General features: G+C 31.8%; 1 protein-coding gene across 1 annotated transcript in view; it reads right to left on the reverse strand.

Moving 5' to 3' along the window:
* The window catches only part of LOC129223936 (pre-mRNA-splicing factor RBM22-like), a 32307-nt gene extending 11886 nt beyond the window's left edge, over nt 1–20421 (reverse strand). The window contains exons 1-7 of the mRNA XM_054858317.1: nt 20329–20421; nt 20083–20136; nt 16358–16520; nt 13432–13532; nt 11110–11282; nt 6018–6218; nt 982–1226 (exon numbers count right to left, since the gene is read on the reverse strand). Coding sequence (XP_054714292.1) covers nt 982–1226; nt 6018–6218; nt 11110–11282; nt 13432–13532; nt 16358–16520; nt 20083–20136; nt 20329–20382 — 991 coding nt within the window. The 5' untranslated portion in view covers nt 20383–20421. The remainder of the gene's footprint in view (nt 1–981; nt 1227–6017; nt 6219–11109; nt 11283–13431; nt 13533–16357; nt 16521–20082; nt 20137–20328) is intronic.
* Nucleotides 20422–26687: the final 6266 nt, after the last annotated feature.

A 26687-nucleotide genomic window follows, 5' to 3' on the forward strand; every position in this document is an offset into this window, starting at 1 on the left:
GACTTTCCAAGATTTCTATAACCCGTACGAACCCTGGTAGTAGACATTTATGCATATAGATGAATACATAAATAATGGTAATTATATAGCAAAAGAAAGAAAAAAAAATTGGTGCAAGGTATATTCAGACATTGTTATTGATGATCTATTTCATTTATCTCAAAAGTGTAAAAGTTTATTTTCTTAGAAAATGTTATTCTTATTTCCCTTAAACTTTTGTCTATATTTTGTACAATACCTCTGACCTGAAATGTAGTATGTTTTTATTCTTAAGAGAAATCAAAATTTTCTCTTTCAAATTGTTTATTAGCAACCTCTAAAAAGTGGATAAATATTTTTTGTGTAAATTTTAACTTATTTTTTTGAGAACTTAGTTAGGTCAGTTGTGAAAACATTGCTGAAAACGTATCAAATACCAATGTTCTTTTAGATATTTCTACTAAAAATAAAATTTATACCTGATTAGAATCTTAAAAAATCTTAGTAAAAAAAAAAAAAAAGAAGAAGAAGAAAATGCAGATTTTGTGAACTTGGAAAAAGTTTCGGAAAAAGCATGCAAATGCCATTTACACCATTAATATTTCGAGGTTGATTTAAAATGCAAGGTGTATTAAGTAGAAGAATTTAAAAAGACAATTTCAATCAATAAATTGCTTATTCAGAAGGGGATTTTTTTCTCATAAAATTAGCTGCTTTCAATTTTTTGATATGTTTCCTAAAAAATAATTTTATTTTGGCAGAAGTTTCTCCTAAGATTAAAATTCTTGGAGGAAAGCACTGATATTCATCCTTATCATATAAGGATAAAGCATTAATTTAAAATCATGGCGAAACAATTATTTATACCAACCATAAAAAACACATCAAAACTAATAGCACAAATTCTTATGTTGTTAATGACCTTTGGAATCAATTAAGGTAAATTTGCTTACAATATAGAATTTTCATATTACATACAAATTTTATTTAAAAAATATTTACCTTCTGGTAAACCAGGTACAGGTTCAAGATTTTTTGCTTCAACATCTTTACTTCCACCAGTACTAACTTTCGCCTGAGATCGACCCCACTTAATTGTCAATCTTCTGCCCCCGAGTATTAATTTATTAAATGCTTTTTCTGCAGCTTGTTCTGCTGCAGATCTTGTAGTAAACTGAATGAAAGCACACTGCTGCTTATTCAGCAAAGTTATAGAGCGTATTTCACCGTACTGGTAAAAATGATCTCTGAAAAAGAGAAAGCACAAGATTAAGTGACAGAGAACAGAAAATTCAAGTGAAATGTGTAATATATCTGAACGAAAAAAAAAAGTTTTAAAAAATACATGAATTCTAAACAGGAGTCAAATAAATGGTGTACACTAGGGTTGAGTGAAAAAAAACAAAATTGAGAAATATGCAAAGCCTATATGCGGAAAAGTTGCCTCTTACCAAGTCTATTTATCATAGAAAATTTCAGCTAAATCAAACAATATCTTTAGCTGCCCATTTGACTTTGAATTTTAAGCAATTAGCCTGATTTTTCACTAAACTGGCAAAAATGGAATGATAAAATAAAATTACATCTCTTTTGAAACTTGAGTGTTTAAAATGAAACTATTGATAAATAAATACTTAATATATAGTTAGTTGAATTACCAAGGCGATTGCAAAATTGCTTTCAAACGTACATTAAGCGTGCTAATCGCACATACCAGCACCCTTTCTTATTGCATTCATTGGTATCCACTGTCTTCTTTGTTCCAGTTGGTTGTCTCTCTCTTGAAAGTAGTTCATTCAGTTTGAATTGTTTCAAACCATTAAAAATGTTACTTCAAATATAAATGAAGACGCTGTTTTTACATATAAACAACTTGAAAATAGAAAAACAACTACTGTGTGACCATCGATTACATGGAAAGGCTAATGTCCGGTTTATAGACGGAAATGGACACATCTATTAGTTTATAGGGATGTTAATTGGTTTGTTTCAGATGTGCACTTTTGCCTCTCTATTATTTAGCCTTAGTTTTGTAAAAATGAAGTTTTGCTCACAGCAACATTTTTTAAATCTAAAGTATATTCGAACTATATTCTCACGGAAAAAACTAATTGATTTATTTATTTACAACAAAATTTTGAGCTTACCATTTTGCTTTTCCGTTCCTGAACGAAATGAAAATATTTTCTTTTCTTTTTGTTGTTTCCATGGAAACTACTTTTGTTTCCTTTTATTTTATTTTAGAGAATGCAATAAATGAATAAGGCCACTAGTGACATTATAAAACGCATGCATCAAAATCCCATCGTTATTTTCCCTTCCCCTCTCAATCAGATGGAATCGTCTTTACTTGGCAGATTTCCAAATTACATACAATCTATGGTCAAACAGTATATGTATAAGTCAAGGTTTTTCTTCTGCATCGTAAATGAGAATTAAATTTCCAAATGTAGCATAGGATAACTGACTCCGATAGATCAGCATCAATACTTATCAATGCTGCTTTAAAAGATATATGAGTTTGGTAAGATCTCATCTTTAGTAATTAAGTATGCAGTTCAGTTTCAGTCTCCTTATCCGAAGAAAGATATTTTTTCATTGTAAAGGGCACAAAGAAGGTCTTCTAGGCTAGTAAGATGACTTTTATATTTAGATAACAGTGCCAGACTTAAAACCTTAATATGCATAGCCTGGAGCAAAGGAGAGTCCGATGCGACATGATTCAGTTGCTTAAATTTATCAATATGGAAGATGCTAATGGGTTTAAAATTTTTGCATGGAAAGCCGGACAAGGGGTCATTGTCTTAAGATATTCAAATCTCAGGCTAATCTGGAAATTAGGAAAAATTATAACTTTAGTAGGGTTGTGGGCACTTGGAACAGTTTATCGACAGCGACTGTAATGAGTAAGGGGGTAGATAGCTTTAAGAGGGCCATTGATCTTCATTAGAGACTAACTGATCAAGGACCCGCCAAGCTGGGCCCAGAGCCTGTTGCTGGTCGTCACATTTGTATTTGAATAATTGCCAAAGAAGATTCCTCGAAAGAAGTCGATTGTAGCAAAGTCAGAGAGAAAAGAAGAAAAATACCCATTGATTTGAAAAAAATAAGGAATAACACTTTTCATAGGAATATGCTGTACTTTGACGGTCGAAGGAGCAATATTTTGATTCAAATTAAGGAATGAAAAAATAAAGCTAGGAAGATAACAGAAGACCAAGTTGTTTTCCTCTCATAACTTAAATCGAAGAATGATATCCTTGCAACTCCTATGTCTGGTAGCTCTCATAACATTAAAATGAGCATATTAACTTTTTTGAAAGAAAAATATTGATATTTCTAAGTAAAACGCTGTAGGTTAAGTGCAAACAGTTGTCAATACAGGTTTTAAAAGTGGAGTCATAAGGCAAATTGAGATTTCTATTGGACGTTTTTTGCAATGGTTTATTTATGAATTACAATTACGCCATTTCTCCAACATTTGAATAGAAATAACCACTGGGCCAAAAGGATACGGTTTAGAAATTAGGAATAAACTAGAGTCCTTTGAAGATATGGCTGTAGTAAACTTTTAAAAAGTAGATGTATCTTGGTCAGAGGTTGCCCCTGATGAACTTAGAACAGATCAATGGTATATCTACAAAATGTGGAATGGAATTTGAAACAAAAATATTTCATCCCGCTTGTTAAAAAAGAAAACAGTAATTGTAGAAGGTCAACGACAACAAATAGAACTTTTCGGTTTCCAGAAAATGCCCATCAAAGAACGTGAAATTTCAACAGAATATGATGTTAGAGTAAACTTTATAATATTAAATATACATTATCATGTCGGATTGGTAGTGAATACTTTTACAATTTACAGTATAATAAAATAACGTAGTCATGCCAAAAAAACATTCAATTGTCAATGCTGACCAACAATATAAAAGTGCGAGAGAGATGGGCCTTCAACAGCTTTAAAAGGGAAAAAATGGCTTAACTCGATAACTTATGTTCAATAATTCAAGATTCCTATAATATATTTCAATGCAGATAACTATTTGACTTTAATTGACATTTTTATTCAATTGCACTTATATAAAATTGACGCTGATCTCATTTACGATTCTAAAGAAAAACTTTGACTCATAATTGCATTTTTTCTTTTTTCCTAATAATCTCCTCCTATTAATCTCCTAATTTCTTTTCTCCTTCAGTTGTTTATATGCAAAAACAGCATCTCCATTTATATTTGAAGTAGTAATTGTAATGGTTTGAAATAATGCAAACTAAATAAACTACTTTAAAAGAGAGAGACAACAAACTAGAACAAAGAACACAGTTGATACCAGTGAACGCAATTAAGAAAACTCGCTGGTAGAGCATGTGCGATTAGCACGCTTAATTCACGTTTGAAAGCAATTTCTCAATTGCCTAGGTAATTCAACTAACTATTTATTAAATATTTATTTATCAAGAGTTTCATTTCAAACAGACAAAGTTTCAAATGAGAGGTAACTATATTTTAACATTCCATTTTCGATAGTTAGGTGAAAAATCAGGTTAATTACTTAAAATTCAAAGTTAAATGGGCAGCTAAGGATATTATTTGATTTAGCTGAAATTTTGTACGATAAATAGGCTTGGTAAGAGGCAACTTTTCCGCATATAAGCTTTAAATATTTCTCAACTTTGATTTTTTTACTCCACCCTAATGTACACTAAGGATCATTCAACAGAGCAGCATTAGTAGTAAACAATGCAGATAAAGCACAAATTAATAAATTTATCAATTTTGTCTTCTGCTGCTACTTTGCATCACAAAGGTATTTATTCATTTCATTCAATGTAATTTTTAAATTCCTCATAAAATTACACTCAGTTTAGCTTTAGAAAATTGCAGAAACAGAAGGAAAAATTATGATGGTTTTTTAAAGCATATTGCATAGATCATTTTAGACTCGATTAATGTAACCCAAAATAGGAATCAATGCCTAAAATAAATAGCATATGTACAAGCATAATTTTATTTATGAATGCATAGTACCAAAAATAATAATTACAGAATGTGCATATAAAATTATACACAGACATACATCATGCAAGCAAATATGTATCATCTGCAACTCTTTCAACAGAAATCAGCAACGGCAACCTTAACACTCTGAAATTTTAATTAGACTGCCCCCAACAGAAAAAAACCAAGTTAATTTTATTAAAGCTGCTGTTACCATTACTCTACAAATATAGAGGAGGAAAATAATGATCTTTTCTCTTTTACATTGTATTTCATGAGAAAACTTTTTAAGGAGAAAAATAAAGACTTTAATTCAAATGTTTTTTCCTTTTTTTGAAGGAAGGGGAGAGAGAGAGAGAAAGGTTTTGCATTTTGGCTCAATAAACTTGTTTTTCTTACAGTTTAGTAAATAATCAGAAACAAGGCAAACAAGAGCATATTTTAAAACTTATAAATAAAACAGCCATCCTAAAATTGAAAATTAATTTTCAGCTAAATTTTTTTAAGGATAACTGGGCCCAGCTTTATTTTCTATCAATATCAAAGTAAAAACTAAAAGCACAAAACTGATATTGAAATTTCGCATAATTTAGCAATGCTGAATATTTAAACTTAAGATTAAGATAGATATGGTACAACTATAAAAAATGAATCAGTCATGAAAACTTCAAAGCTGCCAACTAGTTTACACTCATCTGTATCAAATACAGTAAAAACTCTTTGAAATGAAACTATAGGCCCAAAATATTCTTTCCAGTTGAAAGATCTTAGTGCTAAAAGATGTGTTAATTGCACATTATAAATATCAGGACAGCTAGATTATTTCATGTTAATTGATTTTTCATGCTAATCGTTTTCGTATTAAATGCATTTCACTGTAATTCTTTACAAATAGTTAAAACTAAACATACGATGAGTGAAAATGCGAAATGCCTTTGATAACTTCAATGACTAATAATCAATATTCTTTTGAGTAACTAATGTTCCAGCTTTGTTTTTACAAAAACAAAAGGAAAAAAAATCATTGCTATCAACTTACTTGAGATCTTTTTCTGTTATTTTTTCACCTAAATTACCAACATATAATGTTGTTATAGTTTTATCTTCAGGGGGTTCTAACTTGGGCATTGCAGCTGCTCTTCTAAGTAATTTATCAGCAACCGGATCATTTGCACCATAAAACCGATCTTTTATATTTTGATCAGCTAATGGATCATCAGGGTCTGTAGGTTTCTCATGTCTGGGAGAAAAAGAAGCAAGTTAGTGCCAAGTCAGGGCTGGAAAAAATCTTTCAAATATTACATGCCTTGCCGGGCATGTTTGTCTAAAAGATACATGCCAAATTTTTACATGCCCAGTTTTCCTTATTGTATATCAATAAAAGCATTTGAATTTGTCCTACAGCATTAATCAGACGAATTATTTTTATATAAATCATTTAAAAAAATAGTTTGAATAACTAGTACATAATAAGCCATCGTTAAATTTAACAAAAATTTAAATTATATAATGGGAAGGATCGCAAACCGGAAACAGCAAACCATCTTAGCAGTAGGGCTTGAAATAAATTTTGAGCTCCAAGTAAGGATACGTTACTTTTTCAATAAAATACGAAATACTAAAGTTTTAGGAAAAAATATTTGATCAAAAAATTACATGTCTGGCCGGGCATGTAAGGGTAAAGATTCATGCCGATCGGAATTTTTACATGCCCCGGGCATGTCGGGCAGTACAGTTTTCGAGCCCTGATACATGTAATAATAATAATAATAATAACAAATGTTAACACATTACATTCTTAATATCATATATTTTGAATAACTAAAAAAATAGCTTCCATGGAATCCAAATTTTAAATAAAAATTAGATGAAAATAAATGATGTGAGAACTTTCCAAATTCAAGTTTAAAAACATTAAAATCCTTATTCACAATGAGTTGGGATGAGTCACAGTTTTATTTTCTCCAACTTCATGCATATTTTTTGAAAACAACACCTAGATACATTTTCAGGTTTTGAAAACTTACTCTAGACATTACCTGGAAAGCTAACTTAAATTTTTTTATTTACACTGGTTTTCTCACAATTTCAATGATTTAGCAATACTGTAAATTATATTAAAGGCTAAAAATAATCATTCCTTTCTTTACTTTCAGAAATTTTTAGGAACAAAATTATTACTCTCGGTTAACAGACATCAAATTTAATTAATGTATACATTAATAGCATATGTTTTACACATTGATAGCAAATGCCATTGCAGCAGGCTATGCAAATAAACTTAGTAGCACCTCAGTAAATTAGTTTCTGTTCTGTCTTCAGGATAAATTAAAACACATAGATATAAATTAAAATACATAGATATAAATTAAAACATAAAGATGTAGCATTTGTCACCATATGAAAAAGTTCAAGAAGTCCTTCTGCAAAGGATAAAAATCACAAGAGCTCAAAATTTCCCCAAATATCATGCTTAATGCTGAAAGAGAAAGCTCTACAAACTGAATTAGGAGAGAATGATTTTATGGCAAGCAATGGATGGATTCAGCATTTTAAATCAAGAAATGGCCTGGTTTTTAAAACAGTATGCAGGGAAGCCGGTGACGTGGATGAGAGTGCTTTAAGTGATTGGAAAAAATCTGTGCTAGATGACATTTTAATGTGGTATAAACCTAGGGATGTATTTAACGTTGATGAATGTGGACTTTTTTATCGAGTCTCCGCCCAACAAAACTCTTACTTTCAAAAATGAAAAATGTGTGGGAGGGAAAAAAGTAAAGAGACTGACAATTCTTTTATGAGCTAATATGGATGGCTCTGATAAACTAAAACCACTAGTTATTGGGAAATTTCACAAGCCACGTTGTTTTTAAAACGTAAAATCCCAATGTTTAGATTATGATGCAAACAAGTTAGCATGGATGAGTATGAACATATGGGAGAAAACTGTACGACGTTTCGATACACTTTTTTAAAAAGAAAAGAAAAGTAGTTTTCATCGTGGACTGCTCATAGCAACATCCCTCAATTGAAAGGAATCGAACTGGTTTTTTTACCCCCAAATGTCACTAGTGTGTTGCAACCCTTGGATCAAGGAGTGCTTCAAAATTTCAAAATGAACTACAGAAAGCTTCTTCTGAAAGACTTGATTTTAGCAAATGATGAGAAAAAAGATTTTCATGTTTCTGTGCTTGATGCTATTTTTTACATTGATAAATTTGGAACTTGGTGTCAAACACATGCATTTCTGATTGCTTTTAGACATGCTGGATTTCAATCAATTGATGCAGGATCACAGAAATCGTGGCTGTGTAATAGAATGTGAAAGTGATTACGCAAACCGTGATGATGAAATTGCTACAACTTGTCAAGCTTCAATTTCTGAAATTGTCTCCCAAGTTCTGGACACAAATACGATTGAGAGTAAGGAAAACGACAGTGATGCAGAAATTGAAGCAATAACAAAAGCAGAAGCTCTTAGAGAATTAAATGTTGTAAGATATTTTTTTGGGAGCCATGAAACAGCTGAAGAACATTTTCAAAAGGTATAAAGTTTAGAAAACATTGTACAAAAAAATAAATAAATCCAAAATTGCGACATTCTAGTATTCTGGACTACTTTTAAAGAGGTAAGTTGCAAATCATAAATTGCAGTTAAACAACAGTGAGCATATTTGTACACAATTTTATTCTGAATTAAAATTTTAACAAATAATTTTCTAATTTCTAACTAAATGCATTGATTTTAATTGACTCAACTTAATTAAAACACCATAACTTAATCAAGTGATATAGTTTTGAAAACATTATATTTCAGAATTTGTTTATTTATTTATTTATTTATTGATAAAAGTTTATGAACCGGTTATAAGGTCACATTATCGAAGTCCCAAGGGGTGACCTTATATTGAGGTCCGACTGTAATACGGCGCCTGCTATTTCAGTGGGCAGGGTTTATAAGTTGAAAAAGTCATGCAATACTTATATTTTCAAATGAATATAATTTTTAAACATTTTGTTTCTAAAAATTGTTGCAGAAATTTAGTACCTAATAAAACAGAAAAATAAAAGAGAAAGGTCACTTTTACTTTGTTAGATTATATATACATAAATGTGAAGAAAAAAAAATCATTGTTAGTAAATATCACAACTTATTTCTATTGAATAATAGAAATAAGAAAATCTCTTAGAAATAAAGATTGTAGCATCTTCACTGGGACTTTACTTGTTAGGAAAAGTTTTTTTGGGTGTGATATATTTTAAAACACGGTTCCAAACATAGTCCAACTTGACACTCCTCACAGCAAATGTGAATCTCTTTGAGTATTTTCTTTCAGTTTTTGTCTTTTTTCAAGCAACATACAACGGAAAAAAATCAAGAAAGATAAAAAAAAATCCTGACCCTCTCCAGTGCCATCTGATAGCGAAAATAAGCATCAAATAAAGTTTTTTACTCTAAGCGAACAAATAGCGGCATATGTATTGAAATTTGGGTAAAAAATTCTTCGCCCTCAATTTTCATGTGACTCGTATTTGGGGATGAAAATGACACCCCGCATAAAACGCAAGAGCCGTATGCAGAGGGTTAATTAATTGCCAAAACCAATTTTATTTTCTAAAATCTTCATAAAAACGAAGATGTTGAGGTTTGCTTTATGAAAACTTCAGAAAAAATGAATGAACTGGAAAAAATAAATCCGAAGTTTTACTAGTGAAATTGTTGGATGTCTTTTCATCATAAGCTCATTTCTTTTGCATGGAAAAAGGTGTTCTTTGTGATGCCGAAACACATGTCTGTAATTTGTGCTATTTGACGTTCTTATTTCTTATTTTACTTTTTATGCAAAAAGGTATTTATTAATTTATTGGTATTGGCTTGAATCATAAGGGATGCAATTGGATTGAAATTTGCAATAAGGCGTGACAAAAATGGAAAGCTTGCAAGTCCTCCGCTATAGAATACAAAACGTAAAAAGCCAAAAATAATGATAACTACAGAATTAGTGGTGCCTATGCAGCAAGATCAAGTGTTAAGCAAGAAGATAGGATTTTCACAGAAGTGGATGAAGTCAGATTTAGAAATGTGTAAAAAATCGGGGGCTGTCACGTAAAAGCGGAGGAAAAAAAAGCTAAAATGCATATCTTTTATGCCTCATTCACAAAAGATGGCAAGTACGTAGGGAAATGTGGGGCAAAGTGAAATGGCTAAGATGACTGAGCTTTTTGAAAATAAACCATTTGAAAATTTGATTTGAAACGTACAGTACAAAAAGAAAGAATATTGTATTTTATGATGAAACTAGCATTGAAACATTTTTAAAAATTTTTGGCAGTAATTTTGAGCTTTCAAAAAAAAAAAAAAGTGGAAAAATTTCACTTTTTTTTTTCATGGGGCAAAGTAAAAAATTTTTGCAATGAAATATTTTTTATTTGATTATAAAAAGTATTTTTGATCAATTGAATCTGTAAATAAAATTTTGAATAAATAAATGAAAAGAAAATGGAACAATGAATGAATAATTAAATTAATAAACTAATTAATGTATGAAGAAAAACAAATGAGTGAGTAAAAGAGTGAATGAATAAGAAAATAAGTGAACGGATGAATAAATAAGTGAATTATTAAATGAAGGAATGTAAAAGAATCAATTAATAAATGAATACGTAAATGTTTTAGTAAATGATTGAGTAAACAAAATAAGCTATTTCACTTTGCCCCGCATGTACTCGACTTCTTCAGCAAAATATTTAAAATACAAATAAGATTAATATTAACTAAATAAATATTGCACCGCATATTAGAAGGTTTCAATTCATAGTTAAAATGTTAATAACAAGAACTTTATTATTTTATAAAATCAAAAATAATTTTTGACTTACAACAAATATTACAATAAGATTATCAATTTTCGAAAATTGCCTGTATTATCATATGTTCCAATTTTCGGCGGTACTTTTTCCTGACTGGAGTAGACTACATGTGAAACTACATTGTTAATATATTACCAAATAGGTGGTGCTAAATGCAGAGTAAATGTTTCATCTTTTCACTTTGCCCCATATTCCCCTCTTAAGCAATTACACAACATATAAATTACAAAAACTAATAAATGAATGAAAGCGTGTACAACCTGTAGGGGCACTCTTCGCCTCGTTTGCATTCACCTTTTACCCAAAAACTGCAAATATGAGGCCTGTTACGTTTATAATATGGAGTGGTTCGAGCCAACTTCATCAGAAGGTCACTTGGAGTTTGAGCTTTTGCTAAAGTACCGTATGGTTGGGAACCATCAGCATTCATTACCTACAATTAAAGAAAGACATGAAGTATAAAGTAAAATGTGTTACCCATATGTATTTTCTTCACCACATTACTTTGCATATGAAATAATACAGCACAGGGCAAGTCATTTTGGTGTCCAGGTACAGGGGGTGGGGTATCCCTCGTATAACATGGTTAATTCATTCCGCGTAGTATCCAAACCGTGTTATGGGAGACTTTTTTATAAATGGTTTTTTTACTCATTTTTTAACCTAATTAATCATGTACATATCATAAATCATGTCAATGTGTACCATGTTATATCAAAACCATGTTTCGTGTTATATCAAAACCGTGTTATACGAGACCTTGAAATAATGTAAATCAAGGAATGTGTATCGTGTTATATTGAAACCAATTCATAAGGTGCAAATTTTATAATAGATGAAATTTCAGTTCAATAGAACATATAAATGAAAACTGGCAACCAAAACATACAAAGACCCACTCGCTTACAAAAAAGAGTTGTTATAAACGATAAAACTTAATCATTTTACATACTCTAAATTAAAACTGTTATTCACAACAAGAAGAAACTTAATCCACTTTTCTTTTTGTACTAAGAACAAAACGCATTCTATAAGAAAAAATATCAGCACTTTTCTATAGCAATAAAAATGCTTTTCTGTAGCAATAAAGTTCGTGTGAGCAACACCAACAAAAACAAAATTTAAAATAAAATAAATAGAATCATTCTATGTATTTTATTTCATATTTTCTTTTGACTACATTTTTCATTTATCGTTTGCCAAATTTAGCTTATGTTTAATCCTAATGTTATTTTCTTACAATGCATTGAAAATAAAACAATATTGACCTTTTTGCTTTTAGAACACTGATGAGAAAAATCAAGTATGTATTTAAAAGTTGAAAGTTAGTGTAATACGGATAAACCAAACTTTTGAGCCCAAGACACAATTTTTCATAAAAGTTTCATAAAAACAAAGTAAAAACTTATTACAGTTGTTATCATACACTTTTTAACAGTGTATTGAACAAAAGTTGAATTCTTTCCTTTAAAATTGATGTTACAACAAAACCGTGTAGTTATGAATTAAAGTTTTGTACCATGTAATATCGAAACCGTGTTATACGAGGGACGCCTGTATTTTGAACTGATTTCGTATGAATTTGATACCTCAACTCAAATGTGAATTTTTGCCTAGGAGCTAAAATTTCTAAGATATAACATTTTAGTGAAATACACAGGGCATAGGTTTAAGTTAAATCCATAGATCAAACAAAATGCAAAATATGGAATTATGCAAATATTCTGAGCCTGATTACCAAACAGGCCAACTAGTATCATGCCTGACAAAACTACTCTTTACATGAAATAACAAGAAATAAACATACACTTGAGTCATTCAGATTAGAATTTCCAACTTTTAAATTTCTAAGTTCTGTTACTTCGATGGGGAAAATACGAACAGGACTAGAACTAGTTGCATGGCCACATTTTGATAGGGTAAATTTGCATGGAACTAGAACTAGTTGCATAGCCAACCTTGAGTGGCTGGTATTCATGAGTGCCACTAGAGCAGACAGAAATTCCTTTGGGAAGAGGTTTTTTTGGTAAAAGCAGTCTTTACAGGTGTATTAACTATTGTATTAGGATTGGCAATAATGTTAAAACCAAAGCTTCGTGGGAGGGGGGGTTAAACCCCTCTCCCCTTCACCGGCTAACACAGGCGAGAGCTAAAACAAACTTTCTATCAAACAAGCATAAAATGCAAACATGTACAAAAAGCAGTATGGCTAACTTCCCCACTCGAGAATAGATAGATCAATTAAGAAAATTAAGAAACAAGAGCTATTGCATTACACAAAGGAAAAAGCAACCTAGCTTAGTGGTGCATGCTGAACAACTTTTGTTGTTCAAAATTTTTCCATTTTGTTGTCAACTTTAACATCACAGCATTTGCCACGTTATTGCAGTGGCATGGCTTGCCACTGTCTGGGATTGTATTATTTGTTCAAATTTATTTCTGGCTTATGTTGCTACATGGTAGTTTTCTTTCTCTGCTTTGAGAATCCATAACATCAAAAAATACATTGTTTTTTATGTGCAAAATTTCTTTTACTTTACTATGCTAACAATCATGTAAATTCATGATTTTTAATAACATACCTCACGTTCCATATTCTGTGAATAATACTCTCGATTGACCTCAGATTTTGGTATTTCATCTTTCATATTCAAGGCATAGTCACGGACTTGAACCGGCAAGCCTGGGGGAAAAAAAGAATGTGGTTATTTTCTTTTTCACAATGACTTTTTAGTCTGAGTAAAAAATCAAATATTTTGAGTGGCTACAGTATGAAACCCCAAATTCGGAATGCTCGGGCCCCCCAAGACTTAAAGGACTAGAAATTTTCTGGATTTTAGATTCTGGCACCAAAAATAATGAAAATTATGGTTTTGTGCAATACAGAGAGGTTTTTCTGAATTTTGCATATTTTTTCACCAATTTTTTTAAAAAGTTAATTTTATTAAAATGCATACTTAAGTATGCCAAAAATACCTTGATTATAATTTGATGTGGCAAATGATGAATGGATGCAGCTCTTAATTATCATGCGTTGTGCGATATGCCTATTGATACAACAAATAAACCATATTTGTACTAAAAATAGCTCTGCATCTTTGCTCAATATGCTTCGTATTTTATACTAATGAGGAAATAAAAATAAGTAACAGAAACCGAAAGCGGATGCTAAAAGATTGCAACATAACTACAGCAAAAATGCTAATAGTACACATTGTCGCCTAAGAGCAACAGTAGGACATCTCAGTGTTATTACTTGAACTAGATATCTTACTGTTGCTCTGAGGTGACGACATGACGTAAGGCATTGAACAAGACTTTAAAAAAGATCTGTAAGCACTGTGTTCTCAATAAGAAAAAGTTAATAAGAAATAATAGTGTTAACAACTTTGAAAATTGAAATTGAAAATAAAATTGCCTATTATTAGTATCATTATTATTTTCTCAATAAAGAGGGGATAAAATCTAAGTTTAAGGTCATCCATATTTCAGGATTACAAAATTGGTGTCCCATACTGTAGTCTATTTTTGCATTTATTCTAGAACTGGGAGTTGTAACAAATAATGGAGGAAGAAAAAAATTACAAAGTGTACTGTTTTTAAAAACAATAATAAATTCTTTCAATCAACTAAAGCTGTAGCTGATTCCATGATACTAATTATAGGATCCTGCGAGATATGATTTGTAATTTATGTAGCTAAAATGGCTGTAAGTGGGAGAGGGTGGGGGTCTCAAATTATATGAGCTTGCATAGTGAAATGCTACAACAAGCACTGCAAAATAGTAAGACTGGTTTTAGAAAAATTTACTCCAACACCAAAACATCAACCTAATTTTTTTTTTAAATCCAGGAAATTTATTTGAAATAATTCAAAAATGAGAGAGCTGCTGATTTTCTCCCCATCGGCTGGAATCTCTCCCCCTACCCTCGAATATGGGGTTAGCAACTCTGTACAGGGGTAATGAGTTTATGAAAAAATATTTGTGAGGCTTTAGTAGTTGGTTATTTATTTAACTACCGTATTACCCCGCATTATCCGGCATGCCTGAAAAAAGCGAAATTGACCAGCATGCCGGAACATTCGAATTTTCGCGCATACCGGATAATTCGAGGTTTATTTTGCAACAAAACAAAAGTAAATTTCCCCATTCATTTCCAATCAGAAAGCAAGCCACTGTTCGGAAAAAACTAAATAAATCCCAAGAGTAACCTTCTTTCAAAAAAAAAAATGTCTGTTGCATATAATATGTGCTTGTCGGCCATTATTAATGTATTTAATTATATGCCAATAAAGTAATCGATTCAGGAGCAATCATCGTTACTGCGATTTGTTCATGATTTTTTTAAATAAATTATTTCAGGTTCCTTTTAAAGAGGTAAATTTAATAGTTATGGAAAATTCTTAAGCACTGGTTTAGGAGCGGGAACTTACTACTTAAATGTTTGCTTTAGTTTTAATTGAATTTTTTTTTAATTATTTGTTATTAAACAATATTTTTCTTGTCAAAATAACAAATGACATAGTTAATAAATATTTTTACAAAATTAAACTGTTTATTAATACTAATAAGATATGTATAGAACTTATATTTATTTTAAAGCTGAACATATATCTTTTATAGTGTTATTATTTTTTCCTAACCTCAATTTTTCCGGCATGCCGGAAAGGACCACGCAAGTGTTATTGGAAATCTGGTGACCGTTGAATTTTGCCGCATGCCGGATAATGCGGGGTAATACGGTACGACTTCCATTATTTAAATAAAGGGTTCATTATGAAAGTAATGCACATTTTCTGAGAAAAATAGACTTATTGATTGCACTTGTAACGTTTAAAATTCTTCGGAATACTGTTCTCCTGCATCAGTACACTTGAGGAGACGTATTTGCCACACCTCAAAGGCACCCTGAAACTTCTTGACGGGAATGTATCTCGGGAATGCTGTAACATGGTTTTTTGATGTTTTCGAACGGTTTTTTTTAATTGAAGAAACAAAAAAAAAGTTGCATGGAGCCAAGTAGTCAAAAACGGACTTTGGCGGGAAAAGTGAAACATTTGGGAGCTCTGCTGACAAAATCATTGCAAAATTGGAATTTGCTAAAAAATGGGGGGGGGGGGAGGGGGAAGGGGGGGGGAGATAAAAACAAAACACACTATACCGTATTTCCGGTATTAATACACAAATAGTACCGGAATTTTGGTGTACAACAAGAAACTTAGTTAGCACTGTCAGTACATGTAGCAAAAATTCAAAGGATTTTTTTAGAACTCTATAGAAGTAGAATTTTCAATGTTTAAAAAAAACTTTTATTTCAGGATCTAGAAATTATAGTTCAAAACGACAAACTTAAAAATTATTTAAAAGGTATTAAAAATTAATATTACTAATGTGTTTATAATAGAATTTTATATTACCCTTGAAACAAAAAGTGAAGGAGCATAAATTTAGCAGTTTTATTAGATTATGATAAAGGTACATTAAAAAAATGAAAAAAAAAAAATTACCATATTCTAGATCAAGCAGACAAGTTTGACAAACATTCTTCTGTTTACTACATGTTTGGCAAACTTCTGTTTTCTTAAATCTCATTCTGGAACCGGGACACCACCTGAAAACTGTGAATGGACGAGAACATATCTTGCATTCTTTTCCGAATCTTTCTTTTGTCTATCAAATACAAATAAAAGACAATAAATAACAATAGATTGACAGTTTGCATAAAATAAACATAATGTCTTTGCATTCCAAAGCAAACCAAATCAAAAATGTGTACCATGTCCCTGGTGTAAAAAATATCTACTCATGGGTAGAAATTTTAAAACTATGTCACCAGTAACTACAAAATTTCACTGGTTCTTACACTTTTAGTGGTTTAATCTTGGGCCTCTTTTTAAATTATGAAAAACTAAAGAAAACAAGGCATAAATATGCAAAATAAAATGCATGAATAAATGAAGTTTGGTTAGCAAATTTAGCCAGCAAAATTTCATCTCTGTTGTTGCTTTGTGAGGGGGTAAACGGGGTGGCACAAATAATGTGTTACAATGCTGCAAAACTTTGTCTACCTACCTTTTTTCTGCAAAGCAGACTGAAGCAATGCAAATAAAAATGCATTTTTTTAACAGTTTCAAAAAACTTTGATGCTTAAAGTTTTTGATAAGAGACCCGGAACAAAATTTCACTGGTCCAATGAACCACTATGATTCCGTTGGTCTCGTGAATGTTTTTGTGGTCCGGGACCAGCAGGATATTGCTAATTTCGAGCTCTGTAAATACTTACGTGACAACTGCACAATTTAAATTAAGGAGTACATTTTAAGTAATTGTTTTCATGAATTTCCTTTGCTTCATATAAAAAATTTTGTTTTATAGTCCAACATTTTGTAATGGGAGAGGATCGCTGCTACTGACATAAAAATGAGGCAAGTTTTACAGGTAACAAACACAACTAGGTACTTACAATCAGGGTTTGGAAAAAAACCCAAGTTTTTTTTTGAAAAAGCCAAGCCCAGTCTTGCATAATATAGACGAACGCACGAACGGGGTTCGCAGAAAATTTTTGGCTCTGCAGAAATTTTTTTTCAAATTGCTAATGTTGATTTAAAAAATAAATTTTTTTTTTCAAGGAATTTTTAAGAAAATCCCAGAGTTTATTTCTGTTAAAGCTTTTCTCCAAAAGCCTTTTAAAGCACGTGTGTGAAAAAAATAATGGTTTTGGAAGTTTTCTTCAGTTAGTGAAAAATAAGCAAACTATATGTTATTGTAAAAAAAATTAAAAGATTTGAAGCACTTTTTTTTGTCTCTTTCATATATTTGAATATAAATTTAATTTTTTATTCAAGGGTGAGTTAGGCAAAATAATTATTTGCAGAAAATTTTCCAGTTAGGATCTGTGTTCGAAGAAAGCTTTTCATTTTATCTAAGTCTGGCCAAGCCCAGCTGGGTTTTGATCAAATATATTACGTACTTAGCAACTTATTTTTTGCAGTTTGTACTTACAACCTATGACTCAGTTTTAAGATAAAGGGGGCAGTATAAACCATAAACATGAACAACATCAAGTATTTTAAAATTCATCGACTGGAGAAGTTGGAAATAAACAGTTTAGAAATTACCAGTTATCAAGAGTAACATAATAAATCTTGCATATAATAATACGGAAACAAGTTATGAATATTCTGGTATAGTTAGTTTAAGGAATATGGTGCAGTCATCAAATAGGTTGGCTAATTTTGGCTAACTTCATATGAATATTATAGTCTCATTTTTTCACCTGGCAACCTTAGATTTAGCTACTGTCAAAGAAGACATTCCCTGCTAGTTTATCAAAGCATTTTCAACAATAATACAAAAAAGTAAAATCCTTTTAAAATTTATTCAAATATTTTAATTACTTGCTTTGACTCCTAAATATTAAAAAAAAAGAAAAAAAAAGTTCAGAAATCCATATACAGTTTTAGTTTCTAATTATTACTAAATTGTCCAGAAAAGAAAATGACAACTTCTGGACTTGGTTTGATCAACACGGTTGTAACATTTGGTTTGTTTCTGAAGTATAAGTTTTGAATATGCTGTACGTTTTATAAAAACACTTTGTCCAGATAGCGTTTTTTTTTTTCAAGTGGACCCGCCTGAAAACACCCGAACCGCTTTGGCAAACCCTGAGAACAACACGAGTTCAGGAAACATTAAACTCCCGATTATCGGCGATCGCATTATTTGTCGGTCTTTTCACTTTAAAAATATGAATGTTTAATTGTTCCCTATTAAATTTTACACACAGTTTTTATATTCAATTTTAGTATATATGCAATGTGTTAAGTTATAATTTAAATGTATAGTGTTTTTAATATCTTTTTTAGCTATTATATAGGTACACTTACACAAAGTATAGTTTTTAAACGGAATTTTATTTGGATTATCTGCGATTTTCCTTTATCTGCGGATACTCTGCCACACTATTCCATGGATAATCGGGAATTTTCTGTATTTATATATGTATTATATTTATCCAAAACTACATTTTTAGTGACATTACTATGTGAGGCGATATGAAAAATGGGATAAAATCTATTAAAGTAATATCTAATATTGGCAATTTATTGAATGTAACATGAAAAATATAAATTGCACGAGTTTGAAAATATAAGTGGAACTTAAAAATCGTGTAAAACATTATACAGACACCGTTAAAAAAATTGAGCTCTTTATTTTTGCTCTTGAATATTTGAAATTTAATACTATTCCTTTGAGTTACAAATGGAGCAAAAATTAAGTTTATGTGGTAGTGTTGTGAATTCAAAGGTGACAACCCCCCCCCCCCACCAAGAGCAAAGGCGCACCCCCACTAAATATGGCAAAGACCACCTCCCCCCACCAAATGGAAAAAAATACCCGTGAAATTTCAATGGCGCAGTCTACGCCATGACCTCCCCCCACCCAGGGGGAGACCCCTGGTGAATTTTTTTTCATAACACTACTGACTTGTACATAGAAAATTTTTAAGTAAGAGAGTTATTGGCAAATGTTTTACGTGACATTTTAATGAACATTTCAGAAACAAATAGTATCAAAAATTCATCAATTACAACTAATAAATATTTATTTATATTTTAATTGATTGAATGATTTTGTGGTTGCCTATCCCACAAAGGGGAGCTTTTGGGGCATTCCATGGTATTTTTGACATTTATGTAGAGTCCGTAACGTGACCTTTTTTGCCATAACTTTTTAATTTACCGTTTGATTTGCAAATTATTTTAATTTGAGCTGGTGTGTTGGTAGGAAAAGATCAAAATAAAATAATATGCTAATCAAACAGTAAATTAAAAAGTTATGGCAAAAAACGTCACGTTACGGACTCTACATAAATGTCAAAAATACCTTGGAATGCCCCTTTTACTAATATTGCAGTAAATTAGATTGCCCTCTTTTAGCGTCAGCAAACTTTTCGACAGTTTAAGACGCTTACGGAAGGTAAAAACATCTGTACATTGTCCAACAACAGTTTCGGACGTCCAAAACCCAACCTGGACCCCTTTCTAGGTCTGAATATAGACCCTTAGGGGTTCACCAGGGGTTCTGTTCGGGAGCCACAGATCTAAACAGAAGTTTTATTACGCTAAATTTTTACGGATTAGCTTTGAGATGACTACATATGGGCCAAACAACGTTGGATTTATCGATGCATTAATGCTCAAAATTATATTACAAAAATTGTTTTCCTCACCATTCTTATGTATGGATTGTCTCCAAGACATGTTTGACACAATACTGGAAATTCCTATAAGCAAAAACAAGAAAACAAAGCATTGAATAATAATATTTGTAAACAGTGCATAGGAAGAATAATAATAGATAATTTTGAAGAGGATATTAAAATGATTTGAATCCTTATGACTTTAAATTTAATGCTGGAAAGTGTATAATGAATATGTTCTATTGATCTGATTTATGTTGAAAATTATAATTTTACCGAGTCTTCCCAGTTTAATCTGTTGTATGTATTTGCTCCCTTTGAAGTCGCCATAGCTTTTCGTTTTAATGGAAGAACAGGTTGCCATTTCGTGTAAACTAAATACTGTTTCAAAAAGGCCAACCGTAACCAGAGGGTGAACTCTGTGAACCTTAAATTCGACATATTTATGCAGAAGGTGCTTTTTGTTTCAAGAAAGAAAGAAAAAAAACCTTTCCAATTCAGAAAGAATCTGCAGTCCTCCGCAAGAGGTTACGACGCTGTTTTTGTTACGGGAACTGGAATTTTTTGTGCAGCTACCTCCTAGTGGTGAATTCTGGGATTTTTCTTTAAGAAAAATGCAAGGAGCTGCTCAATGTATTTTACAAAAAGACATAGCTTAGGTCCTTGTATCTATCAAAAATATCGACTGAAGTAATGCGTACGTTGATTTTGTAAAATAATGAGCAAAATAGTAAATTTTGGCTGTCATAAGAGGAACTAGAAGACATGGATTTACCGCATCCAACCCATTTGTCATCTTTTACCTACCAATGCAAAACTTTTCGACGTTATATTTATGGAAAATCTAACTTGGCAGCTTCGTAATGCTGTGATTAGTATCTGCAGCGTAACCTTCCTAATGCTACTAAATTAGATTACTCCAACTGTCGGACAATTTGGGGGGGGGGGGACTAAAAAAATTAATTTGAATTTTGACATCTTGAATTCAAAATATGTTTTTCGCAATCACGTGTGTGTTGTGTGTGGGGGTATGTGTGTTTGTGTGTGGGGGTACCCAACGAGACTCCCCGCCCTGCTCCACCCGAAGGCGTGTGTGCTTGTGTCTGTGTGCTGGCATAGTGTGTGAGTTGTGTGTATGAATGTGTGTGGGGGGGTATGTGTATGTGTGTGTAGGCATATGTGTTTGTGTCTGTGTGCAGGCATGAATGTGTGGGTAGTTGTGTGTATGTGTGTGTATGTTTTTGTGTGTGTGTACCCTTACGAAAATGGTTGATAGAGCTAAATAGAATTCTATAGAAAATTATATAGAAGTCTAAAAGAAAGTTCCTATAGAAATTATTTCTATATAATTCTATAGATATCCATATAGAACTTGAGAATGAAGTTTCAATAGAGAATTTCTTCTATAAAGTTCTATAGAAACTGCTATAGAATTTGAGCATAAGGTTTCTATACATAATAAATTCTATAAAATTCTATAGAATTTGTTCAGAAAACTTCCCTTATACTGTAGAATTTTGTAAAAAGTTGAGAATTCGTTCATTTTGTTTACAACTATAGTTTTTATTAGTGTTTATATAATACTTCTAGTTTGGAAAGCCTAAAAAGCCCTAATTAATTAGGAAGTTTAATCCCTAAAATGAAATGGTTTAATTCCTAATTAATCTATTTAATTTTAAGAATAATTGTTTTAACAATTAATTATTTGCTAAGGTCATATTTTTTATTACAAGGGCGGATTGTAGTATGGTCTTTAATAATAATACTGTTGCATTTTGTCATAGTTCGACGAAAAAAATCAAACTTAATTAAATAAAAAAAATATACTCATAAAAGATTAAAAATTATTTATTATTTACAATGTTTAAGTAATTTAATAGTAATAATAAAACTTCTAAACATTGAAATTAATTCTAAAAATGTGAGACTTCGTAAAAATTCTTGTCAAGGTTTAGTAAATAAAATAATCAAAATTCCAAGATGCAACTCCGTATTTTGTCGGGAGAGTTTGCCAGCAGTATTTCTCTCAATCTCTTTGCGCATGCGCCAGTCTGTTTTCCCTTTTCCGCCCCGAACGGCGCCGGCGATAGCGTCCATCTTGCACGTGCGATCCTCTAAGCGTTTTGCGATGAAAATGGCTGAACCTTGCCGAATTCGTTAAAAGTATGTATTATTTTTGTGTTGTTTTGTTATATTTATATTTTTATTGTTATATTAAACAAATTGGGAATGAAAAAACTTATAAATATTAGTTATAAAACAAAACTTGAATTTTAAATCCAGAATGAACTGCATTATGCATCGGAAGTAGCATTTGATTTTACTAAATAAAGCTCATGACTGAGTAATGACATTAATTTACTAGTGATTTTTGCGTTATAAATTTATATGTAAGTAACAATAACCGAAAGTTTGGACGAGTTAACATTGTTTTTTATAGTGATAGGGGTTTTAATATTTAATTACTCCCAAATGGTACCACTGTTCAGTGTTATGAAGTGTCTTTATCTAACAATAATGTGTAATCGTTGTAATAAATTGCTGCACCTAATATTTTTAGGTGCAGTTTATGTAAAGCATTGTCATTGTGTTTTATGAGACTCTTAATAGGATCTAGAGGCTGTATAGGAAGATCTGTATACTCTATAAGAAGATCTATAGAGGCTCTATAAGAAATACCTGTATAGAGTTTTATAGAATTATGGCCCAATTTTCTATAGGGCAGTTCTATAGAATTCAATAAAAATAACTCTACAGAATTCTATAAGAAGTATACAGAATTCTATAGAACTAATTTTATAGAAACCTATAGAATTTTTCTCTATAGAATTCTAAAGAAAACGGCCTATAGAAAATTGGGCCATAATTCTATAAGACTCTATATAGGTATTTCTAAAGAATTTTTTTATAGAATTCTATAGACCATTTTCATAAGGGTATGTATAGGTGTCTATATGTATGCTTGTGTGTATGTGTTTGTGTATATGTGTGTGTATGTGTTTGTGTGTGTGTGTGTGTATGTGTGCGCGTGTGTGTAGGACATAGATGCAACCTGGAGACGGCTTTCGCTATAGGAGCAGCATCGTGAGGACCCGGTCGACTTGATGGTGCGGAGGGTGGCGGTGGGAAAATAAAATGATAACACGCCAAAAACAGTCAAGTGAAAGCAATAAGCAATCGTGATTGCTCAAAAAAAAAGAAAAAAAAAGGAAAAAAGAAAGGAAGGATCAGCAGGGGCGGCATTTCAACATTTCATTTGGGGGGTCGAGTTTTTCGAATGTAAATTATCTCAGTTTGGAATAAAATGCATATTACTTAAGAGAGAGGGATCATAACCAGATTTTGTTTCTAAAGTAAGGTTATTAAAGTTATTTAAATTTTAATGACCACTGTTGAGCTATTGCACAAAATATCTTGATATTACCGTTATGTAAATTTTAATGTGCGATTTTTGGAATTATCCAATGTCATACACTTTTGCCAGTACAGCTGAAGTTCGGTGCATTATGCACCGAAGAAAATTCTCTAATCTCCTGAGACACGAGAATGATCTTTCACAGCTAAAACTGAGCTGATTGGAATGGTTGAAAAACAATTAAAGCAACAAAGTAATGCTCTCTTTTAAATTTTTCTCTTTAAAATAACCCACGCAAATCTAAAATTAGTGCTGGTCTTTGTTTTTCATCATTGAACGGTTGACTGGCGCAAAACAGTACTTTTTGCTTCTTCTTACAATAAATTTTACTTGTAAGGGAAATATTTATCTCTCTTGCTCAATAACCGATCCCTATAATATCGAACTTAAGACTAACGACACAGATAGATAAGTATTTATCAACAAATCTTTTGTGAATTTCATTAGAAACTGAATGAATTTGTTACTATATGCAAAATATTAATTCACTCTTATTACTTTTCATCATCATGTGGGGGTTTTGTCACTTTTAAAAAAAAATATTTTTTGCAAATGGATCCGTTGTAAGGTCTGAAAAACTCTGAAAATGATTCATGAATTTCTAAATTATTATCAAACAACGAAAAACACTCGTTCGTGTCAGGAAATGTTTTCAATTTCATCAATTTTTATTGAGAACCAGCTGGAGATTTTCTTTAAAAGTTATTTTTACATATGATCATTGATTTGTGCGTTATGTAAATTTTCTCCATTTTTTATCTAAATGTGCAAATTATTGGGGGGTGCGACCGCCCCCTCTTGCCCCCTCTATTTGCCGCCCCTGAGGATCAGTAGACGAAAATTCATGACTTTTTCTCAAAGCAGAAAATTTGGGGACTCATGAGAAACCGGAAGATATCATTTGGTTTTACTTAAATTTTTTACACGTAGTTAACTTACCATTACGCAACGTTTGCCCGCTAGGGTATATTGAAAATCGGAAAAAAGTTTTTTTTCCCTCCTTTCTAATGTACATTTATAAAAGGTTGTGCTGGCCTGTTGGTAAGGCGTGAAATTCGTAACTAGAGGGTTCCGAATTCGATGATAGTCGGTCGAAGTTCCTCCGTGTTCGTCAATGGTGACTTGGGTAAGTTAAATATGTTCATGGTCACAACATTCTCCAAGTTCCCATTCCAAATCAATACCTCTGTGGGTGCTGAATCAGGTTTGCTCGGATGCAGGTCTCTGGACCAAAAAACAGAGCTGTCTTCAGAGCCTCATCCAACTGGTTAACTTATAGTGGTGGGTACGGGGAATCTTGGAGCGAGTGTGAGTATGTATACATATACGAGTTTATTGAATAAATACATTGGAATTATTCCTTGCAAACATACAGGGTGTTCCGTTTTAACCTGCAAGACCTCTATTTTTACAACCGTTAGTCCTAGATGCATACTTCCAATTGCAAAAATGCTCAAAATCAGATGCAGAGTTAAGATACTGAAAGTTTGAAGCAAAAATAAAAATGTGTCAAAAAATACAAAATTTAACTTTTTATACGGGCCCTAGGTCCCTTAACTTATATTCAGGGAAATAATCACGATTGAAAAATAATTCCAACACAAAAAGTTTGACATCACTAGGAAAAATATCGACCGATATATGAAACGCAGCGTTTTTGTGACTTACACCACTTTACATTCGCCGTTAATAACACCTTTTGGGGGAAAATATAGCAGTTAACAAGGGTTCAAAATTATATGTGTGCATAAAGTGATTTTTTAAATTAATTGAAGTTTCGTGTTGAGTTTTTGCGTATCATGGCATAACATTTGCAAGAATTTTCGAATATCAATGAAAAATATGAATACTTTGTTTTTTTATTTCGACAACATGTCATTCTTCTGAAAGGGCCGTAAGTTCCAATCTCATCTTCTGTATGGTTCCTTAAAACTTTGAACTCGAATATCTCCTTGAGTTTTGGTCTCACAAATGTAAATTCATTTTGTGTTAGCAATATCTTTCAATGTAGATTATTTCCCTAAATATAAGTTATAAGACCTAGAGCCTGTATAAAAAGTTAGATTTTGTATTTTTACTTCCTTTTACAAAAAAGGAAGTATTGTATTCGCGAAAACATTTTCACTCAAAAATCGGCCTTAATTTCCATTTTTCTCACTCCCGAATGAATGTTGAGTTTTTTTTTCGACCCGACCACACGTGGATATATGTCTAGGAACCTACCGACACCCGAAACATCCATTTTGACGACCCCCGAGTTAATTACAACGAATTTTCTCGTGACGTCTGTATGTACGTATGTATGTGCGTATGTGTGTATGTATCTTGCATAACTCAAAAACGGTATGTCCTAGAAAGTTGAAATTTGGTACAAAGACTCCTAGTGGGGCCTAGTTGTGCACCTTCCTTTTTGGTTGCATTTGGGTGTTCCTAAGGGGGTCTTTTGCCCCTTTTTGGGGGGAAATCATTGTTAATTTCGATTTAAACTCAAGCGGTGTTATAATTTGTCGGACACTTGACGTTATATCGCCAGTCTTTTGGTCGCCAAGTTTTGTCACCAACTTAGCGACAAATTTGGCGATGTTTTTTTTTCTTTTTTAAATTTTAAATTTGGTTTCAATTTGGCCACTGTTGGTGATATTTAGAGAGTAAACAATTGAATCACATTAAAATTGCCAATAATGGGGAAATGACATTAAATTGGAGTAAAAGGAAGTCATGTGATGCACACATCAGCTCGTTTGACTCATTTTACTTCCTTTTACAAAAAAGGAAGTATTGCATTCGCGAAAAAATTTTCACCCAAAAATCGGCCTTAACTTCCATTTTGCTCACCCTCAAATAAATGTTGAGTTTTTTTTTTCAACCCGACCACACGTGGATATGTGCCTAGGAACGTACAAACACCCGAAATATCCATTTTGACGATCCCCGAGTTAATGACAACGAGTTTCCTCGTGACGTCTGTACGTACGTATGTATGTGCGTATGTGTGTACACTGTAAAAAATCTCGGAAAACTCTCTGAATAGTACAAAAAAGCTTTCCGTAATACACAGATTCGTACGCCCTCAGCAGTTTTCTGCTCTTATCAAAAACCTTTCCCGTTTAACAAGAAAGTAAGAGTCGATGCATACGCAGCTCACACGGCAATTTTATAGTCCAGCACTTAAATCCAAACTGAAACTCGTGAAAGCATGCAATGAAAACAAGTGCTGACT

Source organism: Uloborus diversus, chromosome 6 (genome assembly GCF_026930045.1).
Source record: "Uloborus diversus isolate 005 chromosome 6, Udiv.v.3.1, whole genome shotgun sequence".
In the NCBI taxonomy this organism is placed as follows: Eukaryota; Metazoa; Arthropoda; class Arachnida; order Araneae; family Uloboridae; genus Uloborus; species Uloborus diversus.